Here is a 21,665-nt window from a genome sequence, read left to right on the forward strand (position 1 = left end):
TTAAAAAAAGACATTCACTTCCAGGAAAACATTTAATTTAAAATTAAAAACAATATATACAGAATCACCATGTTCTAGATTTAACAATCCATACAAATGATTGTACTCTGTCATTGGGATTAAACTGGCAGGCCTTAACCCCTTGCGGTCCTATGTGGGACCAGGTGCGACATTACATTTTCCCTTTCCAGTCTTATGTCGAACCTTGTCCAACATCATCAAAAAGACGTCAAGCATGTTTCTTGTATCTGAGCAATACACAGAGATAACACGGACATAAACAAAGGTGATAGCTGCTTCTGCATCCAGTGCTCAAAGAATATCGCAGACATTTGCAGAGCTTTTTGAGATGTTATAGTAATAAAATAATGACTTGGATTGCATTATTGAGAAGTTTGGTGATAAAATGAGTGATCAGGAGAGGATTTATCAGTATGCATGACAGAGGAATGTGAAAAATACAGCGAACAAGGGGTGGGCTTGGCTGGAGATGTAGTGCCTTTTAAACCTGTTTTACTCTCGGCGGGGGGGGTTATGTGTAAAATAAACAGTCCTGACAAGCGCTGAATAAATGGACCACTAAGGGTTAAATATCACATTTAAAACACAGGGATCAACTGCTGCATTTACTAGGATACATGATGGAAATAAATTCATTCAAAACTTGAAATTAAAATGATTTGAACAGATCCACTGGTGAAAAGATAGTGTCCTATTTGGTATGTTAAGCACTTGAGAACAGTGTAAAATACACAGCAGAAACTGAAATCTATTAGCAAAACATGTATGCATTATTCCTAATGAAGATTAAACTGATACAAAGAATGGGGGTAGAGGCCAGATTTGGACAATAGAAATAAAATTAGAGATTGAGTGTTTTGACAGCTCTGCTTTCTTAGTTATTTCTTTCTTGGTAGGCTGAAATGGTCACCCAACTACATTAAAATACTGGACTGCGCAAAGAAATGGTTTCCCTGGAGAAAATTAAAAAGTTAAGCTTTAATATACCACATACATGTTTGAAAACAAGTTTATTTTATAATAAGTTCGAACAAATATATTAGTTTGATTCCTGCAATAAAGGTGTTAGATAATGTTTGCACTGTAGGCCTATCTAAAACTGAATTGTACAAACCATCAAATTGAAAAGGGTTAGTAACATCATTTGGAGGAAAAAAAAACATGGTTTTAGCACACTCATTTTAGTATTAATGTGAGTTTTCAATTGGACAGTATTTTGGCTGAGACTGCTCTGGTCCATTGGTTTGTGCTGTTGTGGCATGCTGGGGAAGACCTTGCTGAGAGCCGCTCTACGTGAAGCCTGGTCACCTGTCCTCAAGCCAGCCTTCAGTTCCAGACATGAGCCTGGCAGTGCTCCACAGCCTAGTAAAGAAAAGAAAGAATAGTTTTGTTTTTTTTTATTACTGGAAAAGGTAGTAAATGTCATATTTAACCACAGTAGTGACTCAGGACAATGAAATACACACACACAAAAACAAAAAAACCTCCAAAAACTAAAAAACCTCCAAAGACACACACACCCCACACGTTATAAAAAGGTACATGTGCGTTGTTAAAATCATCGGTGCTCTGCATCGCTCAGTCGGAAGTGACATCACTTTGTGCTCAGCGGTGCAAGGAATTTAACAGAATCGACAGCACTGATAGTAATGGAAAGGGTGCTGCTGCGGCATGCAAGGCTGTGTTTGACCTGTGCGAGCTGAAAGCTTATTGGGACGAAGGTTTAGTTATCTTTAACCCACTAATTAGGAGCTAGCTTGTTACATTAAAGCAGCTAGCCTGCAACTGTAAATATTTATAAATATGAATATATTAATGGATACACTTTCAAATAAAGTTCATCCACTTTTTGCAACTTTGTAACAGTTATCTGAAGCATAAAAGGACACTATTTCTGTCTCATATCGAATTCTTGTACGTCACCAGCTCAGTTGGCTACTGTGGATAAGTTGGTAAATGTGATATTGTTTAACAACAATTCATTGGACAACGGTTTGGTGAATCCGCTTTACATCGGTGCATGCAGCAGTGAATTTATCAAGGCACCCTACAGCGTGGAGAGACAGACAGCTTCCATACACCCCCCAGGTTCTGACACTCAATAACTACTGCTTAGGAGTCTGATTAGGAAGTTCAAATCACAACTGGAAAAACAGTTCTCTAGATATACAGTATTTAAAACTCAATAGCTAGACAAAATCCAAGCTTTGTTGGTAATTATTAAAAACGGCAAGTCATCTGTTTCTCAATTACTTTTCATCTTCAATACGCACCTTAATGTTTAATAAAAACGGTCACCAGGGGGTGCAAGTGTAACTCAAAGACATTGACGTGCAAAATCCAAAACCATGACACACAAATAACACTGCTGTTTATGCCACTTAATGTTTCCAATTTATTAATTTAAGTTATGAGGAATGCACTTTAATAACATTACTTAAAATGGAAGCTTTATATATGTGGCTAATCCTGTTTGTATTGACTATATAACTACTAATGAGCCACCACATACAATACTAAAAGAATAGTCTTTTTCATTTATTAAAGTTCCTTTTAGTATTTAAAAATTTAGCACAATTACAGTTATGGATGAAATACGCAGAGCCATTATGAGCTGTTAATTTATAGAATTTAACATTTAGAAATACTAAAACAATCAATTCAATGACAGCTGTTTCAACTGGAAGTTGAGCATGGGTTTGGGATCGCATAGTTAGATCACTGGGCGGGTGGAATCCAGTCGGATTGATAAAATGTGAACTATCTCCTGACAGTACATTTACATTTTGTTCTTTCATATCACCAACTATCAAAATAATCAGAATATTTAGATGGACCTGGACCACTAATACTGTATCTTCAGCATGACCTTTTTAAAAAAAAGTGTATCGTAAGACAGCCAAAAACAAACAATTTGACAAACTGTATATGTGAGCATATTTACATTAATTCTCTTGGTGTCAGTACTCACATTGCACTCTTTTGCAGTCTGCATGTCTGTGCACCAGTAAGATGGTCCCCAGGTGCACTCCTTTGTTCCCAACAGAGGGACAGTCTTTACAGTTACACAAGCTTCAACTTGCTGGGGGGGGGGGAAATAAACACACACACATAGTATTTATTGAACCAAATACCAGAAAATTAATAACATTTATAATATGGATGTTTTCTGGAATGTTAGTGGTGTACCTGTTGCCCAATTAACTGTACCCTAACTCATTCATTCACACATATACATACCAGGGATCACCCATTCGGTCAGCTTCCTTGTATCATTCATTCATTTTGTAGGACAGGTTTCCGAGACCATCAAGTACATTCCAATGCTTGTTTATCAAAGCAGGCAGCAATGACAAATAAGAAAGAATTCAAGATTCCCCCCCCTCCCCGTCTCTCTCCATGGAGAACCACAGGGGGCAATGAGTGGACGGCTGTGGCAAAGAGGTCGACTCGTGCAGTATGAAACCTCTCCCAAATCTGTTTCACCACTTGAGGATGCAGTCTCTATTCCAAGCTGTCTGGAGCTCTTCTGGACAGGAGGTCTGCTGCCTTGTTGTCCACACCGGGGATGTGAACTGCCCTGATGGAACGCAAGTTTCTGTGCGTCCAGGACGGGAGTCTGTGTGTTGCGTGGCGAAGGCCCGGCGAGCACAGGCCGCCTTGGTGGTTTATGTAGGCTACCATTTAGTATTGTCCATCCGGACCAGCATATGTTTGTCCCCTAACTGCTGGAGAAAATGAGATAACGCCAGGTTCACTGCTTGCAGCTCTTTGGCAGCGAGCGCACATAAATGCCCATGTCCCTTCCACTGACCTCTTATTCCTCTCCCATTCCAGACTGCTCCCAAGCCCAGGCTGGAGGCCCGTCCGTAGTGACCACTTCCCTTTTGTGAGGTGATCCAAGGGGAGATCCGAGGTGCAGATTGCCAGAACGGAGCCACCACTCCAGTGTCTCTCGGGGGGGGTTTGGGAGGGGGCTGGTCTTTCTTAGGCCCCGGCCTCGGTCTCCAGCCGGAGAACCGGTTACCCCTGGCAGGCGGTGGTCCCTTGTCGCCAGCTCTGCCTCTGCCTGCTCTGGGGTGGAGGGCAGTGTTCAGGCCCCTTTGCCCCAGCAGGCTGCGAATGCCACCTTGGGCGCTAATGGTAAGCCAGAAGGCGTGACAATTTGGAGGTGACCTCTGTAGCCTTGTGGGACCTCTCAAGTCTCACATCAATGGTCGCCCCAAATGTCTGCCCTGTAATGGGAGTATCCAGTAGCACCACCTTCTCGGGTCTCCAAGACCTTGGCTTGCGTCAGCCACCAATGCCGGCGAGCGGCCCCCATCGCCACCAGCGACCTCCCTGATGCCTGGCCTAACGGCGCCATGAGCCCGCAGAGTCTCCTTACAGCACCACAACAGCTCCCCACACAGTATATCAAACAGCACGAAGCCTCGTGTAGTGAAAAAGAGTAATGGCTGCTCGCCAATCTCGCAAGATTGGTTGAAACCAGCTCTAGTCAGTAAACTGACGGGAGAATCAGCCAAGAGCACTCTTAACTCTAGAAAACGTGATTTTACAGTGGATGTAAATAAATTTGTAGGTAAAAACCAACAAATCAGCCAAATTCGGACATGAAAGCATGAAGCAATCTGTGCCCTGTCTCAGTGAAGTGAGAGAGAAAATGGCGATGTGCTACTGTGAGGATGTCCCTCTATAAAAGGAGGTGGGAGGGACTTCCCCCTCACAGAAGGGCCCTGACAGGGCAGCATTTTTTTATATATGCTCAGTGACTGATGGTTAGAGAGGCTCTTTCCCCATTCGGTAATAGTTGTCATTCAATTGAAAGGGAACTGGCGGCTCCACTGCAGAACCACAGGCGCCCTATCAGCCACAGGGATCGCTGCTGCGTGGTGAGCCGTGGATTCCCCTGCCAACCTAAGCCCTCCCTACCCGGGCAGCGCTCAGTCAATTGTGTGCCACCCCCTAGGAACTCCCGGTCATGGTTGGCTGTGACAAAGACTGGACTCGAACCGGCGATCCCTAGGCTATAGGGCACATCCTGCACTCCACGTGGAGCGCCTCTTGTTATGTGGTGTGAAGAATTTGTGAGATGAAATCTTTGTTCGGGAACATGCAATTCATTTACATAAATCTTCATAAGGATATATTGAGATATGTTAATACATTTGTAATTAAAGCTGTACAGTCTTTAACTATGATTCCCCTCTAAACCACTTCTCATTAATACACAGGTCAGTTACCTTGCAGGTTGTTTGAGAATCCCAAGGCTTCCCCAGCACCTTCAGCAGCTGGTGCTTGTAGGACTGGACAAAGCTCTTGCACTAGAACAAACAAAAAAGCATCCATTTTTTGAATATCAGGATGTCAGCATGAAACCTGCCCTGGCTAGTTTATTATTTGTTTGTTCTGTGATAAAAAGAGAATTGAATCAAACACAGTTACTATTTACTACGTTTCCCCCCCCCCAAAAAAACAACTTTATATACACATTGATTAGTATATATTTATCATCAACACTAAATTAATAAACCAGTCATACAAATATGTATTGTATACCCGTATACTGAATTACAGAATGACTTCTATTGACGGTACTTAGTTTAAAGCAAAGCACAGCCTTTTTTATTATTAACTCCTTCTTTGTGTGTCCTTATAAAAACTTTCAATAATAAAAGCTTAGCAAAGTCTAATGAAGCCTATGAAAGCATGGTAAAGCCCAGAGGTGCACGGTAAAGCATATGAAAACACGGCAAACTAAGTAAATGTATAGTATGACCAGGGGAAAGATGTTTTTGTGAAAAACAAATTACTGAGGAAGAAACCATGTAGGGGCAGTTCAGAGTCTCTAGATCAGCCTGTTAGTCATTTCTTACTATGGTAGTATTGTACCACTGATATTTATTTTCTTTCCACAATAATAGAAAGGTTGGATAAACAGGGCTGAATGTTGCAAGAAACCCTACAGAGGGACACTGACCTCGTGGAAGGCAGGCTGGTAGGAATAGCACACAGCGTCCATGACAGCCTCGTACTCTGGGGCCGTGACATTCGTACCCAGGGACAGCTTCACCTTGGAGACCAGGCTGTCACAAACTTCACAGTCTGACACAGTGGAGATGACTGGATAAACAAAGTGGAGTGTTACAGAGACCAGGAGACAGGGACATTGGGAAACATGGCTATACACTTACATGTTTCAGTACTAAATAATATAATTGTATTGAAACAATATTTATGAATGGATTCATTTTAAATTGTAAAACAAAACTGGAACTTGTGAGCACATATTAAAAACTGGGGGGGGGGGGGGACCAAGTTAGCGCCAGTTTTGTCCATCTTACCATAGCCAAATATATAGTACATCTTTATCAAGAATGGCCTTATTTTGGTTCTTCTTTGAATCTTCATTGGTCAAACTATCAGCATTTCAAAATACTTGCAACAGGTTTAAGATCTTCCTTTTATTCACCAGAAGAATAAAAATAATAAATATCTCAAAACCTTGTGCTAATAAATGTCTATACCAAGTTTCAGGACATTTGGATGACCAGATCACTGGATAAAAATAGAAAAAAAAATCCTTGTTGCTAAGGATACACATCCCCTCTGTAAACATCTGAAAAAAGTGACAAAGCACATCACCTGGCACTGGGCTCTCCACTCCGAAGCAGAGGTGCAGGAGGGTGCAAATTGTGTGCGGTGCCATTGAGGACAGCAGGAAGTCAATGACTGTCTTCCCGTACTTGTCCACAAAGTCCTGGCACTCCTGGGAGACCTCGGAGGGCAGGTGGGAGCAGATCTGTTCCAGGAGCTTGACCACAGTGTCCTAGTGAAGACAAGGAGAGGACAGACACAGCGTGGGCATCAGAAACAGTCAACAGCGACATCTGTAACACAGTCCTAGTGAAGACAAGGACAGGATAGAATTTATTCTTATTTGACCTTTTTATTTGTCACTTTCTCTATTTCACTGTCTATTTAAATTGCTAACCTTAACGGCTGCTAATTGTGCTGTACTGTATACTACACAACACTAGTCCAATAAACTACGTATGCAAAGTGATTGATGAAGGGCATTATTGTGACAACAGAGGTGATTGATATGAACAAGTTTAACTTGAAAAGCATGTTAAGGAAAACTCTGAACAAAACTAAGGGACACACAGAACATATTTAAGCCGCATTAGTCACACTGAACCTATGCAAAAATACATGAAATCAATTATCAGTCACAGAGGAATGTGCGATTATCAGTGCTGACCCCCCGATTCTATGCAATGCAAGAGTATTACTGCTTAACATTCACTAAAGTTCAGGGTTTCTCAAAAGTAGTTAAGACAGTGATACAGTATCTGTTCCACTGAATATGCTCTTACACCGAGAAAGACTTCACAATCTTACCTCTGTCCTCTCCTTCGGGAGCATGTCTTCCAGCTTCCTGATGATAAGAAGGCAAAGTGTGCACTGTGGAGAGGCCTGCAGCTGGGAGACCCACAGACAGGCAGACAGTGAGACTGGGGTGCACAGAACAACAAACTATTTGAAAACTAGCGCTGGAACAAATATTCAAACAAACGCTGCTTAAAATGTATAACTGAGTGAACATACAAAGGAAACCAATGCATAAAATGAAGTTTCAAATAAATACCACACATTCTTCTGTACAGAGTTTCTTTCCTTTCTTTAACTGGTAATGTGATATGGGACCGGGCTACATTTCCTTCACTGTAATGTGGTGCAAATTATACTTTTCCAGCCAACTGAAAATGAAAGAAGCCACTTGTGAATCATCTAAACCAACTAAAATACACAAAAGGTAATACCCTATGCCTGCTGCCTTCACTCTATTACCTGCCCCCTTAAAAGTACCACTAAAAGAGACGAGGAGGCACACACTTCACTACCTCTGCTGTTCAGGGTAAACGGGAGAGGAGGCACACACTTCACTACCTCTGCTGTTCAGGGTAAACGGGAGAGGAGGCACACACTTCACTACCTCTGCTGTTCAGGGTAAATGGGAGAGGAGGTACATACACTGTGATCTCAGAACACGGCCTGCATTCAGTCTTTCTTTTTTTTTTTGATTTTCCAATTCAGTTGAAATACTAATGCGTGGTTTATAAATTATTGTTTAATGTATTTTAGATCTCTCTGCCTTCCTCTTTCATTCCAAATCCATGACTGCAGATTTTATCCACTCGAAAGACAGGACAATATGCTATAATATTAGCCGCTTTAATATATCATCTGTTCTTCTAGTCGCAAAGCAGGCATACAACATGTTCTGTATTTCCCATACATTTGGTTTACAGCACTTTCCACTAAATCAAAGTTTTTACCATTCATTTCACTTGCAGTGGAGTTTGGTCCTTGGGTGCTGGTGCAGTGACACCATCTAGTGTCTACCCAGGATATAGATATACAGATTTTTTTAAGCTGGAAAGGAATTGCGCCACTTGCCGGTTATTTGCAGGAATTAAAATCCTATAAAAATTGCCTAAACAAACTTTGGTTGACGCGTTTTTTTCAATCAAAGGTGCCTAAAAAAAATGTTCCAGTGGCAAATCGCCAGTAACTCACAGTGCACTGCAGTATCACGTACTGCGCTACTGCCAGACTGGGGACAGTTTTCCATATATATATATATATATATATATATATATATATATATATATATATATATATATATATATATAAACATGGATTTTACTGCATCTCATGGTGTAGAGTTTACACATGTAAAAAAAAAAAAAAAAAACACAACAACTTCATCTCAGATTTCACTGTAATGCTTAGTTTCCCCAATCACCTCTAATTGGCTAGCTGGCCAAGGAAGTGGTGCTTGTTCAGAAACAATGTAGCCAGTCTCTGAAATCTCATTGGTGAGGAGCTCCTGCATTCCTTTTCCTGATTGCTGAGGTGTGCACAATCCGAGAGCGAAGCAAACAGCACCAGGCTTCTGCAGGAAAACAAGGAGGACAGGGAACACTGGAGGGGCTGAGACAGGCGATTCTACAAGCGCAAGAGCACTGGCTGAGACTGCAAGCCCAGGACGCTACACACACTAGACATGTCAATTTAACCCATCCAGTTTGTCTAAAGAATGAGTAAGTGGAGTTGGATGATAATTACATTTTCAATTATTATAAATGCTGTTTAAATTACCACTAATTGAGACTTTCTCCATAATTTTTCTCAGTCTGCTTTTTGCTTGTTGTTGGCTTTTTAAAATGAAGCCACATCTCTAGAGGGTGACTGAATTTAAGTGCCTCTTTCATGCCCGGTTTAATTAGTGCCACTTAACACCCCATTTCCTTGTGGACAAATCAGTTGTCTACAGGAAGAGAGACTTCCAGAAAGAATTGCTGCTGACACGATTATCGCTCGTTACTTTTCAGGACAAAAAACTATCAAGACTAAAACAAAGGATTGATAAATCATGATAACAGGTTAATAGATTACTGTCCCCACCCTATGGGTAAGGGGGGAACTGCCCCCCCCCCCCCCTTCAAGATTAACATTTTGGAAAATGTGTCAGGCAACATGTCAAACTGGTACACAGTAATTACGGGTTTGAAACCTTTGGACTCATCATCTCTACCCTTGACTCTTTGCAGAGTTCTGTAAATAACAGAAAAGAGAGAAACAGACAGAGACTGGCTGCCTACCACATGATCCATGATGAAGCGGATGGCAATGGGCAGGCTGGAATCCACCAGCTTGTCACACTCGGCAACCAAGCCAGCCCCTGGCAACTGACTGCAGACACTGTGCAGGGTACCCTTGATACGAGCCTGCATGAGCCAAGACGAGGAAGAAGGGAAAAAGAAATAATTTCGTTTTGATAAGCCGCCGGTATAACAGGGTTGCGTTCTACTCACTTGCTTCTGGATTTCAGCCGTTTCCCCAAGTGCTGATCCAGGGGCCAGTAGCAGAAGCTGCTGTAGGGGTACAGAGCCTTAAACTCTGCACCCCCCCCTACAGCAGCAGCATTTAGTATTTATGAAACATGGGAAGAGTTGAACCTGCTGATATCTCTGCTTTGCTCATGTCAAAACGAAGCAGGTGATTAATATGTCAGGGCAAACGTTTTTTGTAAAAATGTTTCTTTTCAATCTTGCATAATGCTTGCTACATGCTAGGGGCGGTCAGATATCTGCTCTTGGTCTGTCCAGCATGACTGGTTGTTATACTTATATGTACAGTGACAACCAATACCTTGTGTATCAATGCAGGAATTTACAGAAAACTCATATTGCATAAATGTTTCACCCATTCCAGGTTCTACTAATAGCTTGATTAGCTATAATGTATAGGTAACTGGCACAGGTGTCTCATTAAACTCACGGTAAAACCAGGAATGGATCAAACTGCTGTGCAGTGGGTTTTATTTCCATCCCTGCAAAAGTAAATGCAATAGAAAGCAGCTGTAGTTTAGTCAATTGGAGGGGCAGTAGCATATAGATATATATATATATATATATATATATATTCAGTCGCATGAATATGAACCACATACATACAAAAAAAGACCTTGACCTATGATAAATATAAAAAACTAAAACATAAAATGAAGTAGTTTCAGTTCTGCTTCCCATAACTGTACACAAAAATAACCATCTGATGCTGTTGTATCACAAACCCTCCAATACATCTTGCTGCAACTGAACAGTATATCCCCTTCAGTTACTGTGTGTAACATTGTACCATGTTAAGTTTCAGATCCATTTTATAATGCATGCATTTTTTTAAATGTTTTGGCAGAGCAAGTTCTCGAACTCCATTGAGTTCATACAAACGGTTTTAAAATTTATAAACATTTAAATGAAAAATTGTGACCAAAGGGGATATTGATATTTCATACAAATACATTGACATTTTCTGATTTTTATACAATTCTTTTGATAAGTTATTAAAATATAGAACAACAACCTGGGTATCGTGGTTTGAAAGCATGTCCATCATCAGCTCAATGATCTTAGTGCAGTCGCTGCAGACATCATTATTCTACGGAAACAGAAACATGTCTTTAGAAACAAGCCTGCTAAAGAACACTGGAGATAGATATGGAAGTAAAGAAGAAAATAATGTATACTTCTGGCGAAAGAGTGGTTCTAACATACCTAATATCCAAGACTCTTATAAAGATGACACACGGGAAATTTAAAGACAACTCAGATTCCACTTATTTAAAATTGGAATCTGATCCTACACGAATATTCAAGAATGACATAGGGTTAGTTCTCAAATCTTTTTTGGATCAAGGTGAAATTACAAAAAAGGAATAGGAGTATTTAGCTGTTAAATATCCAAAAGTTGCCTGTTCTTTACACTCTTCCAAAAATTCATAAACGTCTGATTGACTCTCCTGGCTGACCAATAGTGGCTGGTATTGACTCCCTGACTTCGCTTTCTCATTTTGTCAATTGCTTTATTAAATATTTTGTACAATTGAAAAATCAATTCTCGATTTAATCTTAGCAGCCCTAATCCCTCATGATAGTGATCTAAAGGTTTTTGAGCATTTCTTTTGCAAACAAGACGGTGATCCTTTACCTTCAACTTCTTGTGTGTACTAACTTCAGCTGAATTGGTGCTGTCAAAATTATTTTGCATTTCAAATCAGATTTCTTTCTTCAAAATTAAAAAGGTACTGCAATGGGCGCTACAATATTACTAAATTATACAAATTTATATGTAGGCTATTTAGGGGAAATTATTATTTCTAATGCTTCAGTAAATTGGCACTTATCTAATATTGTTCTTTGGAAAAGATACATTGACGATATCTTTGTGTTGTGGAAGGTAAATAAATGCTCACAAACTTTCTTGCACTTTTAAATGTCCCTTTAAGCAAACACTTACTGGAAAAGTAATTCCCATTAAGGGGATAGTCTCTTGTACAACTCGATGTGTAATTTATGATTCAATGTCCCTGTGGTAAATCTTGTATAGGTAAAACTAAACAAGATATTAATCTAGAGCAGATGAACATCGTAGTACAATGAGGTGCAGAAATATAATTTATCCAGGAGCTGCTCATTTTTCTAAAGTCCAACATCCAGTTTCTTCTCTTCGTTATTTTGGGATCGAGACAGGGGCGCTGGAGCTAGGGGTGCTGGGGGTGTGGCAGCACCCACTGGACTGAAGTGCTGTGCACCTGCTTCCATCATATACAGGGGTTACACTTTTGTTTGATGGCTTTCAGCACCCCCACTATAAAAATTGTTCCAGTGTCACTGGATAGAGAAGGTTAAACTACCTAGGAGAGGGGGCCATTTAGATTTACTTTTACAAAAGAGCAGTTTTAGGATTTATTATTTAAAAACTACGGAATGAATGTTCTAATGGAATGAATGTTAAATTCGATTTTAAGTCCTTTTTATGATTTATGTCAACTTACATTAAGACAGTGAATTAATATATCTGATATGTGGTCTCACATTGTCCTTGTGTATTTATGTATTAATTATATGTACACCCATTTTCATTAACTTGTTTATCTTTTCTATTGATGGTTATATTGAATTCAGGGTTTATACATTTTATACAATCCTTTCTGATTGACTGTCATTAAAAATATTTTAAACTTTTGTAAATTTTCTAGTGTCGTGAAATTATAATCTGGTGACATTGTAGCAAACTGTTGATTAATTGGCACATGCATGTATTTTTACTAATGTGCATTTATATTCACTGATTCTTATAACCTCAGTGGTATTTAACTCTGTAATCCAACAATTGTATTTTGCACCCCGAAGGCGGCTCTTCTGTGTCAAAAATGTCAAAACATTTTTTTATGAATTAAAAATACTTTGGAGTGCAATTGAGTGTGCAGTTCTGTCTTTCTCTATATTGCTATATGGCTTTAGCCTTGAGAACTTGCACCTCGTCTACTTCGGTGTGCGGATCCTTCCTCTTTAATTATACGATGCATTTATCATAGTTTACCACGATTTGCCATGTTTTTAATAGGCTTTACACGTTGCTATACTTTTATTATGGGGAAGTTTTATAACGGAATGTGGCAGAGTGGTGAGTGAATACATGTGAGTGCAGTGCAAAGGGTTAATCACACAGGCAATAATTAACAGGTGCAAGGGTGCCTATTGAAATTACCTCAATGTCCAGAGCCTTATGGGAAACACCTGGAAATAATAAATGACGGAAGTGAGTACAGCAGTGTGTATCACTTCCTTTGTAAAATCCCACAGGTTTGACCCGCAACCAAAAAGTCCAGTTTATCACACCAACACTAAACACAAAACACAAACACAGTTCTTAGTGACAGTGAATAAGTGCTTGTGGTGTATTACAGTTGAAAATGCAGGGGTGAAAGTGATGTCCGGGTTTATGATGGCTTTCGCTACAGTTCCGGATCGTGTTACTCATGGTTCACAATATGGCAGCACAGACTCCTTGTAGGTTAAAACACTAAAAACATTTGCCAAGGAACAGATCACTTACACTACACCCCCTACTTACACCCTCGCTCATGGCCTCTATTTTAACGAGCGCATCCGCTCCTCCAATCCTTGGATGCTGCAACGTCTCCCGTCCGAGACATTGAACTTGGGTGCCATAGCTCATTCCCTTCCTAAATAACAAACTTCCACCTACCCTAAGGATTAAATTGTCGTGCCATTTAGTTAAGTGTACTCCGTTCCTTTTACATAGTGCCCTCACAGGTCGGGAGGGAGATCCAACACCAAGAATCATTTGATCTCTGTCACAGGGATCTACAGACAGATGGACAAAACTGGTACATACAATGAGCTACTATATATCCCAGACTGATACTGTACTATCAAGAATGTCCTTGGCAAGCTTTATCAAGAGAGTGTATAAGCGGTTCTATAATGAACTCTAGATACTTCCATACATGAATCCCCAGACCAGGATGACTGCACTCGAATCCCCACTCTCTGCCCTGCTATACCGCACAGGGCCAACACAATTTGAAACAAGTTTTCCTGAACACAAACAAGCAAGGACCAGTTTACTGCAGACGCCTAAAGAGTTTTTATTACAGCATCTTGGGCCGGTGAACTGAACAGTTTTGGTTTCTGTTTCACATTGTTAGGTTATCATACTGGCCTGGTCAACTTCCAAACACCTCCACCTTCCTAAGACTTGCCAAGCCTTGTAACCAATTTCCTGTGTCAAAGGAGACAGCACAACTCCCAACTGTCTTTATAGGATTTTTGTTATTTTTTTGACTGAATACGAATATAATTTTATTTCAGACCAACAATCTAATTAACAGGGGTCAGACACAACATTGTCAGTACATGACAAATTCCTCGTTTAATTCCTTCAAGAAAGGTGCAATGTGGAAATTTGCACCAAGACTTCACCTTAGACTGCTCCTCAAAGAATAAATAAATAATAATAAAAAAAAATCATTAATCTGAAGGCTACAGAAACACATGCACACCAGGTGACATGGAGCGTTTGTGTCTAACAGAACACCCTTCCTCTTTTGAAAGGGTCATATGGAAAATTGGCCTCAAACCACAAGTAAACCAGACTGTTTTAACTTTACCTTTTTTTTTTTTTTTTTCGTAAACATAAGGCAAAACCGATATCACCATAGCCATCTGTGTGCTTGGGGTGTAGTTTTGAGACACAGGAAGCAGAAAGAGAAGGTCCTAAATATGTACACACGTATTCGAGTCTCTTGTGGGCTTGCTTCAATTTCCCCTTTCTTAAATCACACTCTTGATTTTTAATTTTTTTTTCAATATTAATACTGAGTCAAGGGTACCGTAAATACCCTAAACAAGTATTCTAAGGTATTGCTCAGGACTAAACGAACACTCCCGAAGGCAAAGCCAGTTTATTGTCCATATTACCAATATTCTACTTGCTTCGCTTAAGTTGTTTGAATGTGATTAGTTTACGTGTGTTTACAGAGATTAGATGCAGCAGGGATCAGGCTACCACAAACCTAAATCGCAAGACTGCCTCTTTATCACTGTTGTCCCAATTGAGGTATAGCTGCTGGAATAAAACAATAAAGCAACAGAAGACAATTCATATTTCTAGAGAAATAAAGTAATAGGTCACTGGATTTAAATTATTAGCACATGTTGCAGCCCTCAGTGAATATTTGGGGCATTGATTAATCTGTCTTTAAAAACGCAATTAGTCATTTAAATGAGACTAACATGTTCATTTAACAGTGCATTTGTGCTGCTGTTTTGTTCTATGAACCGTTTAGCGATTATTTTGGCTTGACACCTTTTTTCAGAGATACGCTTTATTTAGTACATCGTTATGTTAGCTGCTTAAGAGACTCTACAGTAGCTGTACTAGAAGAGCAAACCATGTGCAAAAACCTGGAACTGTGCATACTGGATTGCAGAAATCAAAGCACAGATTCAGAGATTCATCAGCACAATCATTTCATGCAGCTTTATTCAGCTAGTCTAACTTTCTTATAGCTGTAAAATATACACAAGTCCTTTACAAATCTGGGGCTCGGCAAAACTGAAACATCAAGAAAAATCAGAATTCCGCAAAGCAGCAGTAAGAGTTGGCAATGATTTCGTATCTGTGATGCAACAAACTAAAACACCTGCACATCAGGAGTTGAATTCAGCGTATAGGGAAAGACTGGCTAAAACAGCCAGAAGCTATTTTTATATTAGTATGTTGCATTTACTAGCAAATGTGTTCTAAAGTGCTCTGAAAGGAACATTTCCTTAGCGCAGGGGCTCCCAGACTTTTTACCTGAGGCCCACCTGTTCAGCTGCGTTAGGCACTGCTGCCCACTGTTACCGCTGCTTGGGTATGTAACATGATTTATGAGTTTGATTAATAACTTGATTTAATTACTATTGAAAACATACATCAAAGTACTCAATGTTTTAAATGTTAATAGCTAATTAGTCAAAAATGTATTCATCATAGGCATCAATTGAATTTTTTTAATGAATGTTATCAGGTACAAAAATGAGTATGAAAACGTTTCTACAAAAGAAAAAACCCATTGCAGCACCTCAAAGCTGAGCCCGCGGTACAAACGCATTCAAACTCCTGCAGCTGCCCTTCTTGTTCTTTATACTTTACAAAACATATTCTTCGGCAGCAGATTGGACATATTGTAATTTTATAAAATACTGAACCGTTTACATCTTCAGGCAGAGCGATCACATGACCTTAACCGACTACAGGCAGGCAACCTGTCAGCTCTGATTTTCTAATTTTTGCTTTGATTGACAGTCCGCCACATTGCCTTACTACAATTTATTTTTCTAGTTACAGCTGTCGCCACGCCTGCTTTTCGCTGTTAATAGAAAAGAATACACAGAATGTCATTGCTCCCAGTTCAGTTTTGGAATCTCGGTTAATGCAGACAATCAACACACAGGTGGAGGGGGGACCGAACCCGGGACCTTTCACACTAAAGCACAGTGCCGATACCGCTGTACAAGAGAGCCGGCTCCTTTCCAAGGAGCTTATGTCAGACTTATGTCCCAGAGTGTGTGATTACGTCACCTACCAGCCCTACTGCTGCCTTCCCCTGCGCATGCTACAGTATGTTATACACTTGAGGAGAGGTGGGGTCACAATAAACCTTGTGTAGCTTGTTAGTGAACCTGTCAAGCTACAAGGCAGTTAAATTACTAACTGATTGACTGTGGTCACTGTTAAGTAAAACAAACTCCTACAAGTTATATTACACTTTTTTTGAGTCTGTGTTGTGTGACAGATGGGGCAAGTAGATATATAAAGGATAAGTAAATCTTTCTAGCATTTTTCAAAAATTGCACACCCAGATTAGCAAAATAATACTTAATGAGCATGCCACCACACTAGCCATGTACCCCAAAATGTTCATGGAATGGAGGTGGGGGAATGTATTGCCTGCTACAGACCCCTTGTTTACTAGTCATACACCTTCAATGCAGAATGACTGTGGGTGATACTTGGGTTTCTGCAATGGGGATTGCCAACGCTGGTACAGCATTCACCCTGGAAACTGGACAACAGTCTGTGGTAACAAATTATTTGCATATGTTTTTTTCAGCATATTCACATACAATATATCAAAATTCTAAACCATATACAAATGATAAAGCATAGTGAAATACATTCCAAGTGTAGATAAACAAGAAAACATGCCCCCAAACACCCCAACCTAGCAAAAAATACCCCTCAGGTGGGGGTTAAATTCTCATCACACACTACCCCATGCATCTCTCTCTCACTAGCATGATAGCATATTTTACTTATTATTTATTACATTTCTCATTTAAATTGTAAACATTTCAGATGAACAAAAGGTGTAACTTTAGAGAAGAAAGCTAAAGACATTTGTGCTAAAACATCTGCAATTAGCATGGTTGATCCCCAACACTCACCTCAGCTTGCTGGCTCCATGCTGTCTGCATGCACTGCTGGACTGCCCCGCACTGCACAGCCTTGTGGAGATCCTGACACCAGAACACTGGGCCCAACGTGCACTCAGACTGGACCGGGATCAGACCCGCCACAGCTGGGGACAAGAACCCACAGTATGGTATGGGCAGGGCATGATATAAAGGTAAAACATGTAGAACATATTTTTGGTATGCTCCTACATGGTTATGTATTTTATATATCACAATATATGCTTCCGTTTTATAGAAATACTAAAAGAAAATTAAGCGATTAAGTGAGTTTGATCCACTTGATTGCACTGCCTTTGTGCCAGCGATGATCCCAGTTGCAGCACACTAAAGGTTGATTCTCTCATTGGGATCACCAGTTAAACTAGATCATGTTAAGAGCTGACTGCAGTGTATTAAAACAGACCCTGGTGGTCACAGAAATTATCTGCATTAAGTGCATTAAGTAAGTCCTGTGAAGTTAAGATACTACGCTGCTTATTCTGGGTCTAATACGAGTTACACACATGAAAACTGTATTCTTTATCTTCCTTATACCTGAAAAAATCAGCCAAGATACAATATAGCACTTAATGTATACATTTAAAAAGGCATTCCAAACTTCTAACACAACCTTGTAGTGCCCTTATCAATTGCTGCAGTGCCCCTCAAAATGTTTGTCTATTCACAGCCATTATGCTCGCTGTGCCCTTTCAGCTACAGCAACTAGGCGCCACTATGAGGAAGGGTTTGGGTCCAAACAATAACATGATTACGTTGCACCAATTCCACACACAATACCTGTGTTCACATTTATAAATGCACTATGATGTCGGTCTGTAAAGGAATTCCAGAGGTACTGTATTATCATCAGTAGAATACAGGAACCACAGGTTCATGCAGCAGTTGTGATGGTGACAAAACTTGTGACAAAAATGCACTGAAAACTTAAGAAAATTATTATAATGAAAATAATAAACTCCAATAAACCATGGTTATCTTTCTCACTCAAATCGTACGGTGCCTAAATAGTGCTTTGATTAACACGAACTGATTGTTTCATTTGTTGCATTTATAGCAACGCCTCTATCCTAGATATATTCAGTTACAAAGAAGCAGATGCGCTCATTTAAATGTTGCCATAATTGAAAACCGTTTTATACTTTTTATACTAAAGCAGGGTCAGCTGCTGCTGCGGGAAAACAGACATTATTTCTCAAACCGACCATTAAGAACGGTGACAGCAAATACTTGGGACTGTAATTAGGAGGTGTACTCTTGAAATAATAAATTTAAAAAAACAAACATTTAACGAATTAAAAATTAAATGCACTGCAGCTTACCCGATGTAGAAATGTGCTTTCAGACTGTGATAATGAAAAATAAAAGTTTGGCAATATCTAAAATATATGATATTGTGTTTACTGTGGTGTATTTAACATTGTAAACAGAACAAACGCACTGAAACAAATGGTTACATGTAGAGTAAAAAGCAGAAGAGCTGTCTGTGTTACATGCTCTCCGAACAGGACTGCCCTGCATTGAACATGCATTTTTACCATAACCGCACAAATCTACTGTTAAAATAACCAATACCGAACAGCATGTATCGAGTGGGCTCAACCATTAACATGTGTGCGGAGCACAACGGGGCAGTGTAGATAGTTCTGTAAATGCACACCATGCATTGTGAAGATTAACTGTAACAACAATGAGAATTGTATCAAATGTGAAAGGAAAATGTGCTCTAATTATATTTTCACTTCAACAAACAGAAAATGTTCCTTCAAGTCGTCCAAGATCCTCATTTATATTTTCTACACACTGGTCTATTGGTTGGTTCCCATGATCAGCCTAACTTGGTCCACTTAATTAATTTAGCTGATCTAATCAACTGGCTCTCCTGATTAGTATGTTGCAAACTGAACTAATCTTGTTTAGTTTGGTTTTTGCAGCGATGCAACAACAACAATAAAAAAAAGAACCTGCACTTTTGATAAGTATCTTTCTCACCACAGACAACATGACAGGCGACGCAAAATAAATACGATTCAAACCTAATTTTTGCGGTTTGACGCGCATCAACTAGGGCATTGAGCAATCCGAGACCAGCTTCAATGCACATGGTCCAGCGCTTTATGGCGCATCACAATTATACAGATAGCGATTTGAAAGACAATACATGGGAGTCAATTTTGAAGGAACTGGATACGTCTGGTACATTATGTATTATTGCCATATGTGTTGAAAAAAAAAACAGAAGACAATGGTAATTTCCACGTCATGTTGAAGACTACGTACCAGTGTGGGTTTTGGTGTGTATGGTCATGTCGCTGCGAAAACGTCTTGTCAGTGTGTGGAGACCTTTAGGCTGTCACACACTAGACGAGATGCAGTTTTTCACTGGAGGAAATAATACATTTCCAGCGACATGACCACACACCAGAAGCGACACAGAGGCGATGTGACAGGTTTGAAAACTGCCATCATACAAATATCACAAATTGATCAAGAACAAAACTATGATCAAGAGTGATACATATTCCAAATACCAGACTTATCCAGTTCCTTCAAAATGGACCCCCATATATTGTCTTTAAAATCTCTATCTGTACAACTGTGATGCCCTCTGTCATAAAGCGCTGGGTACTTTTCCATGGCAAGTATTATTGTGTACTCACTGCTTCACCCTGCTGGACCACGTGCATTAAAGCTGTTCTCTGATTGCTCTTCTCTAATTGTCACGCGACACAAATCGCAAAAAATATGATTGAATCGTATTTATTTTGCGTCGCTGCAGTGTCGCTTCCTCGTCGCCTGTGTGGTAGATACTTGTCACCAATGCACAGCTGCGCTGGTCGCATCGCGTCTGCTAGGTAGCAGCATTCAGTCCGCTTGGTGGACTACAGTACGCTACAAATGACGCCACAGGAAGACTTTCTCAGCGTGTTCTAAAACATCAATAAACACTTCCAGTAGAACAGTTTCAATCAAAATATTTTATTAATTAGAAAAGAAAAAGGAGGCACACGTCTATTTAAGAAACACATTATTTGTAAATTACGTATGCTCTTCACTTTGGTCATAATGTTTTTCCCCTTAAATTACTAACGTGTTATAGCAAATCATTCTAGGGAGCATCTGCCAAGCTGTCAAACCTGTCTCAAGGCAATTAAGTGAGACACATACTTTACTGTTATCTCAGAGTAGCACTGATTCAAAACCGACACTGCACCTCTTGTTAGTCAAACTGAAACAAAACTCCGCGATTAATACGCACAGGCGTTAAAACTGACTGTGTACACTTGACAATGAATATCGACTTCTGCCTTTGTTTCTGAAGATTTTTATTAGCTTTAATTATTGTCTGAAAATATAAATGACATAACCTCCGAATCTAAACTGTCACAGCACTCCCAACATGACGTTTCCATTTGTTGTGGTTGTGACCAGTGTCTATATATAATGACAGCAGGGTGCGGTAAAAAAATATAACGTTTGCATTGAAAATGTAAGGCTATTGCATTATTTAAGATCAATTAAAATACAGAAAAAACCATAATTATTTTAACAACTGCTTGTGTTTTTAATTGCTCGTATTAACCGCTATTTAAATTGAACAGGACAATCAATAACCTAATTATAGAAACAAAACGACGCACTAGAGTGTTCACCTAACATGGCCAAAAAAAAGACAAACCCCAGAGTCTTTTTCAATGTGTATTTGCTTACCTGAAGAAACACAAAATAAAAGCAAGAACACATGAACAGCTGCCATTGCCTCTCTTCTTCAAGCCTTCGCCTACAGCAGTTTTGTTTAGCAAGAACAACAAGCAGGTTATAAACAGGCGAATGGTAGGGAAGCTAGCCTATCACAAAACACATGTATGACTCATAGGGCGGGAGTTAGAGAATCGTGAACCAATTGGAATGGACCTATCAGCTTCACTTGGAAATAAAACCAAGGACAGTAAACCGAAGAGTAGGACAATGAATCCCATGAGTCAATGCGCGTATGGTTGCAGGCGCCATCATTGGAGCCCACTCCAGAAGTGGAGTGTGAGGGTAAGACAAGACAAGACAAGACAAGACAAGACAAGACAAGACAAGACAAGACAAACCAAACCAAACCAAACCAAAGCATTGGAAATGGTGTAGAAACAGACGTAGGGAATGGGTCGTGTCAATCAACAGAGTAGGACCGGATGGGTTGAGGCTGTGAACTCCTGCTCCGGGTTCCAGGCTGTGTGAGGTAAGTAGATAACT

At 39.9% G+C, this 21,665-nt stretch overlaps 1 protein-coding gene across 1 annotated transcript; it reads right to left on the reverse strand.

Moving 5' to 3' along the window:
* Positions 1 to 749: 749 nt before the first annotated feature.
* On the reverse strand, positions 750 to 21,241 carry LOC121303171 (prosaposin-like). The gene is made up of 11 exons (XM_041233688.1): positions 21,132 to 21,241; positions 17,394 to 17,527; positions 10,957 to 11,031; positions 9,693 to 9,818; positions 8,834 to 8,983; positions 7,426 to 7,506; positions 6,667 to 6,850; positions 6,002 to 6,144; positions 5,265 to 5,345; positions 2,993 to 3,103; positions 750 to 1,383 (listed from the first exon to the last, which is right to left on the reverse strand). Exons 1-11 carry the CDS (start codon positions 21,175 to 21,177, stop codon positions 1,348 to 1,350), a joined length of 1,167 nt encoding a protein of 388 aa, XP_041089622.1. The 5' UTR covers positions 21,178 to 21,241; the 3' UTR covers positions 750 to 1,347.
* Between the last annotated feature and the right edge of the window lie 424 nt (positions 21,242 to 21,665).

Source organism: Polyodon spathula, chromosome 31 (assembly GCF_017654505.1).
Source record: "Polyodon spathula isolate WHYD16114869_AA chromosome 31, ASM1765450v1, whole genome shotgun sequence".
NCBI lineage: Eukaryota > Metazoa > Chordata > Actinopteri > Acipenseriformes > Polyodontidae > Polyodon > Polyodon spathula.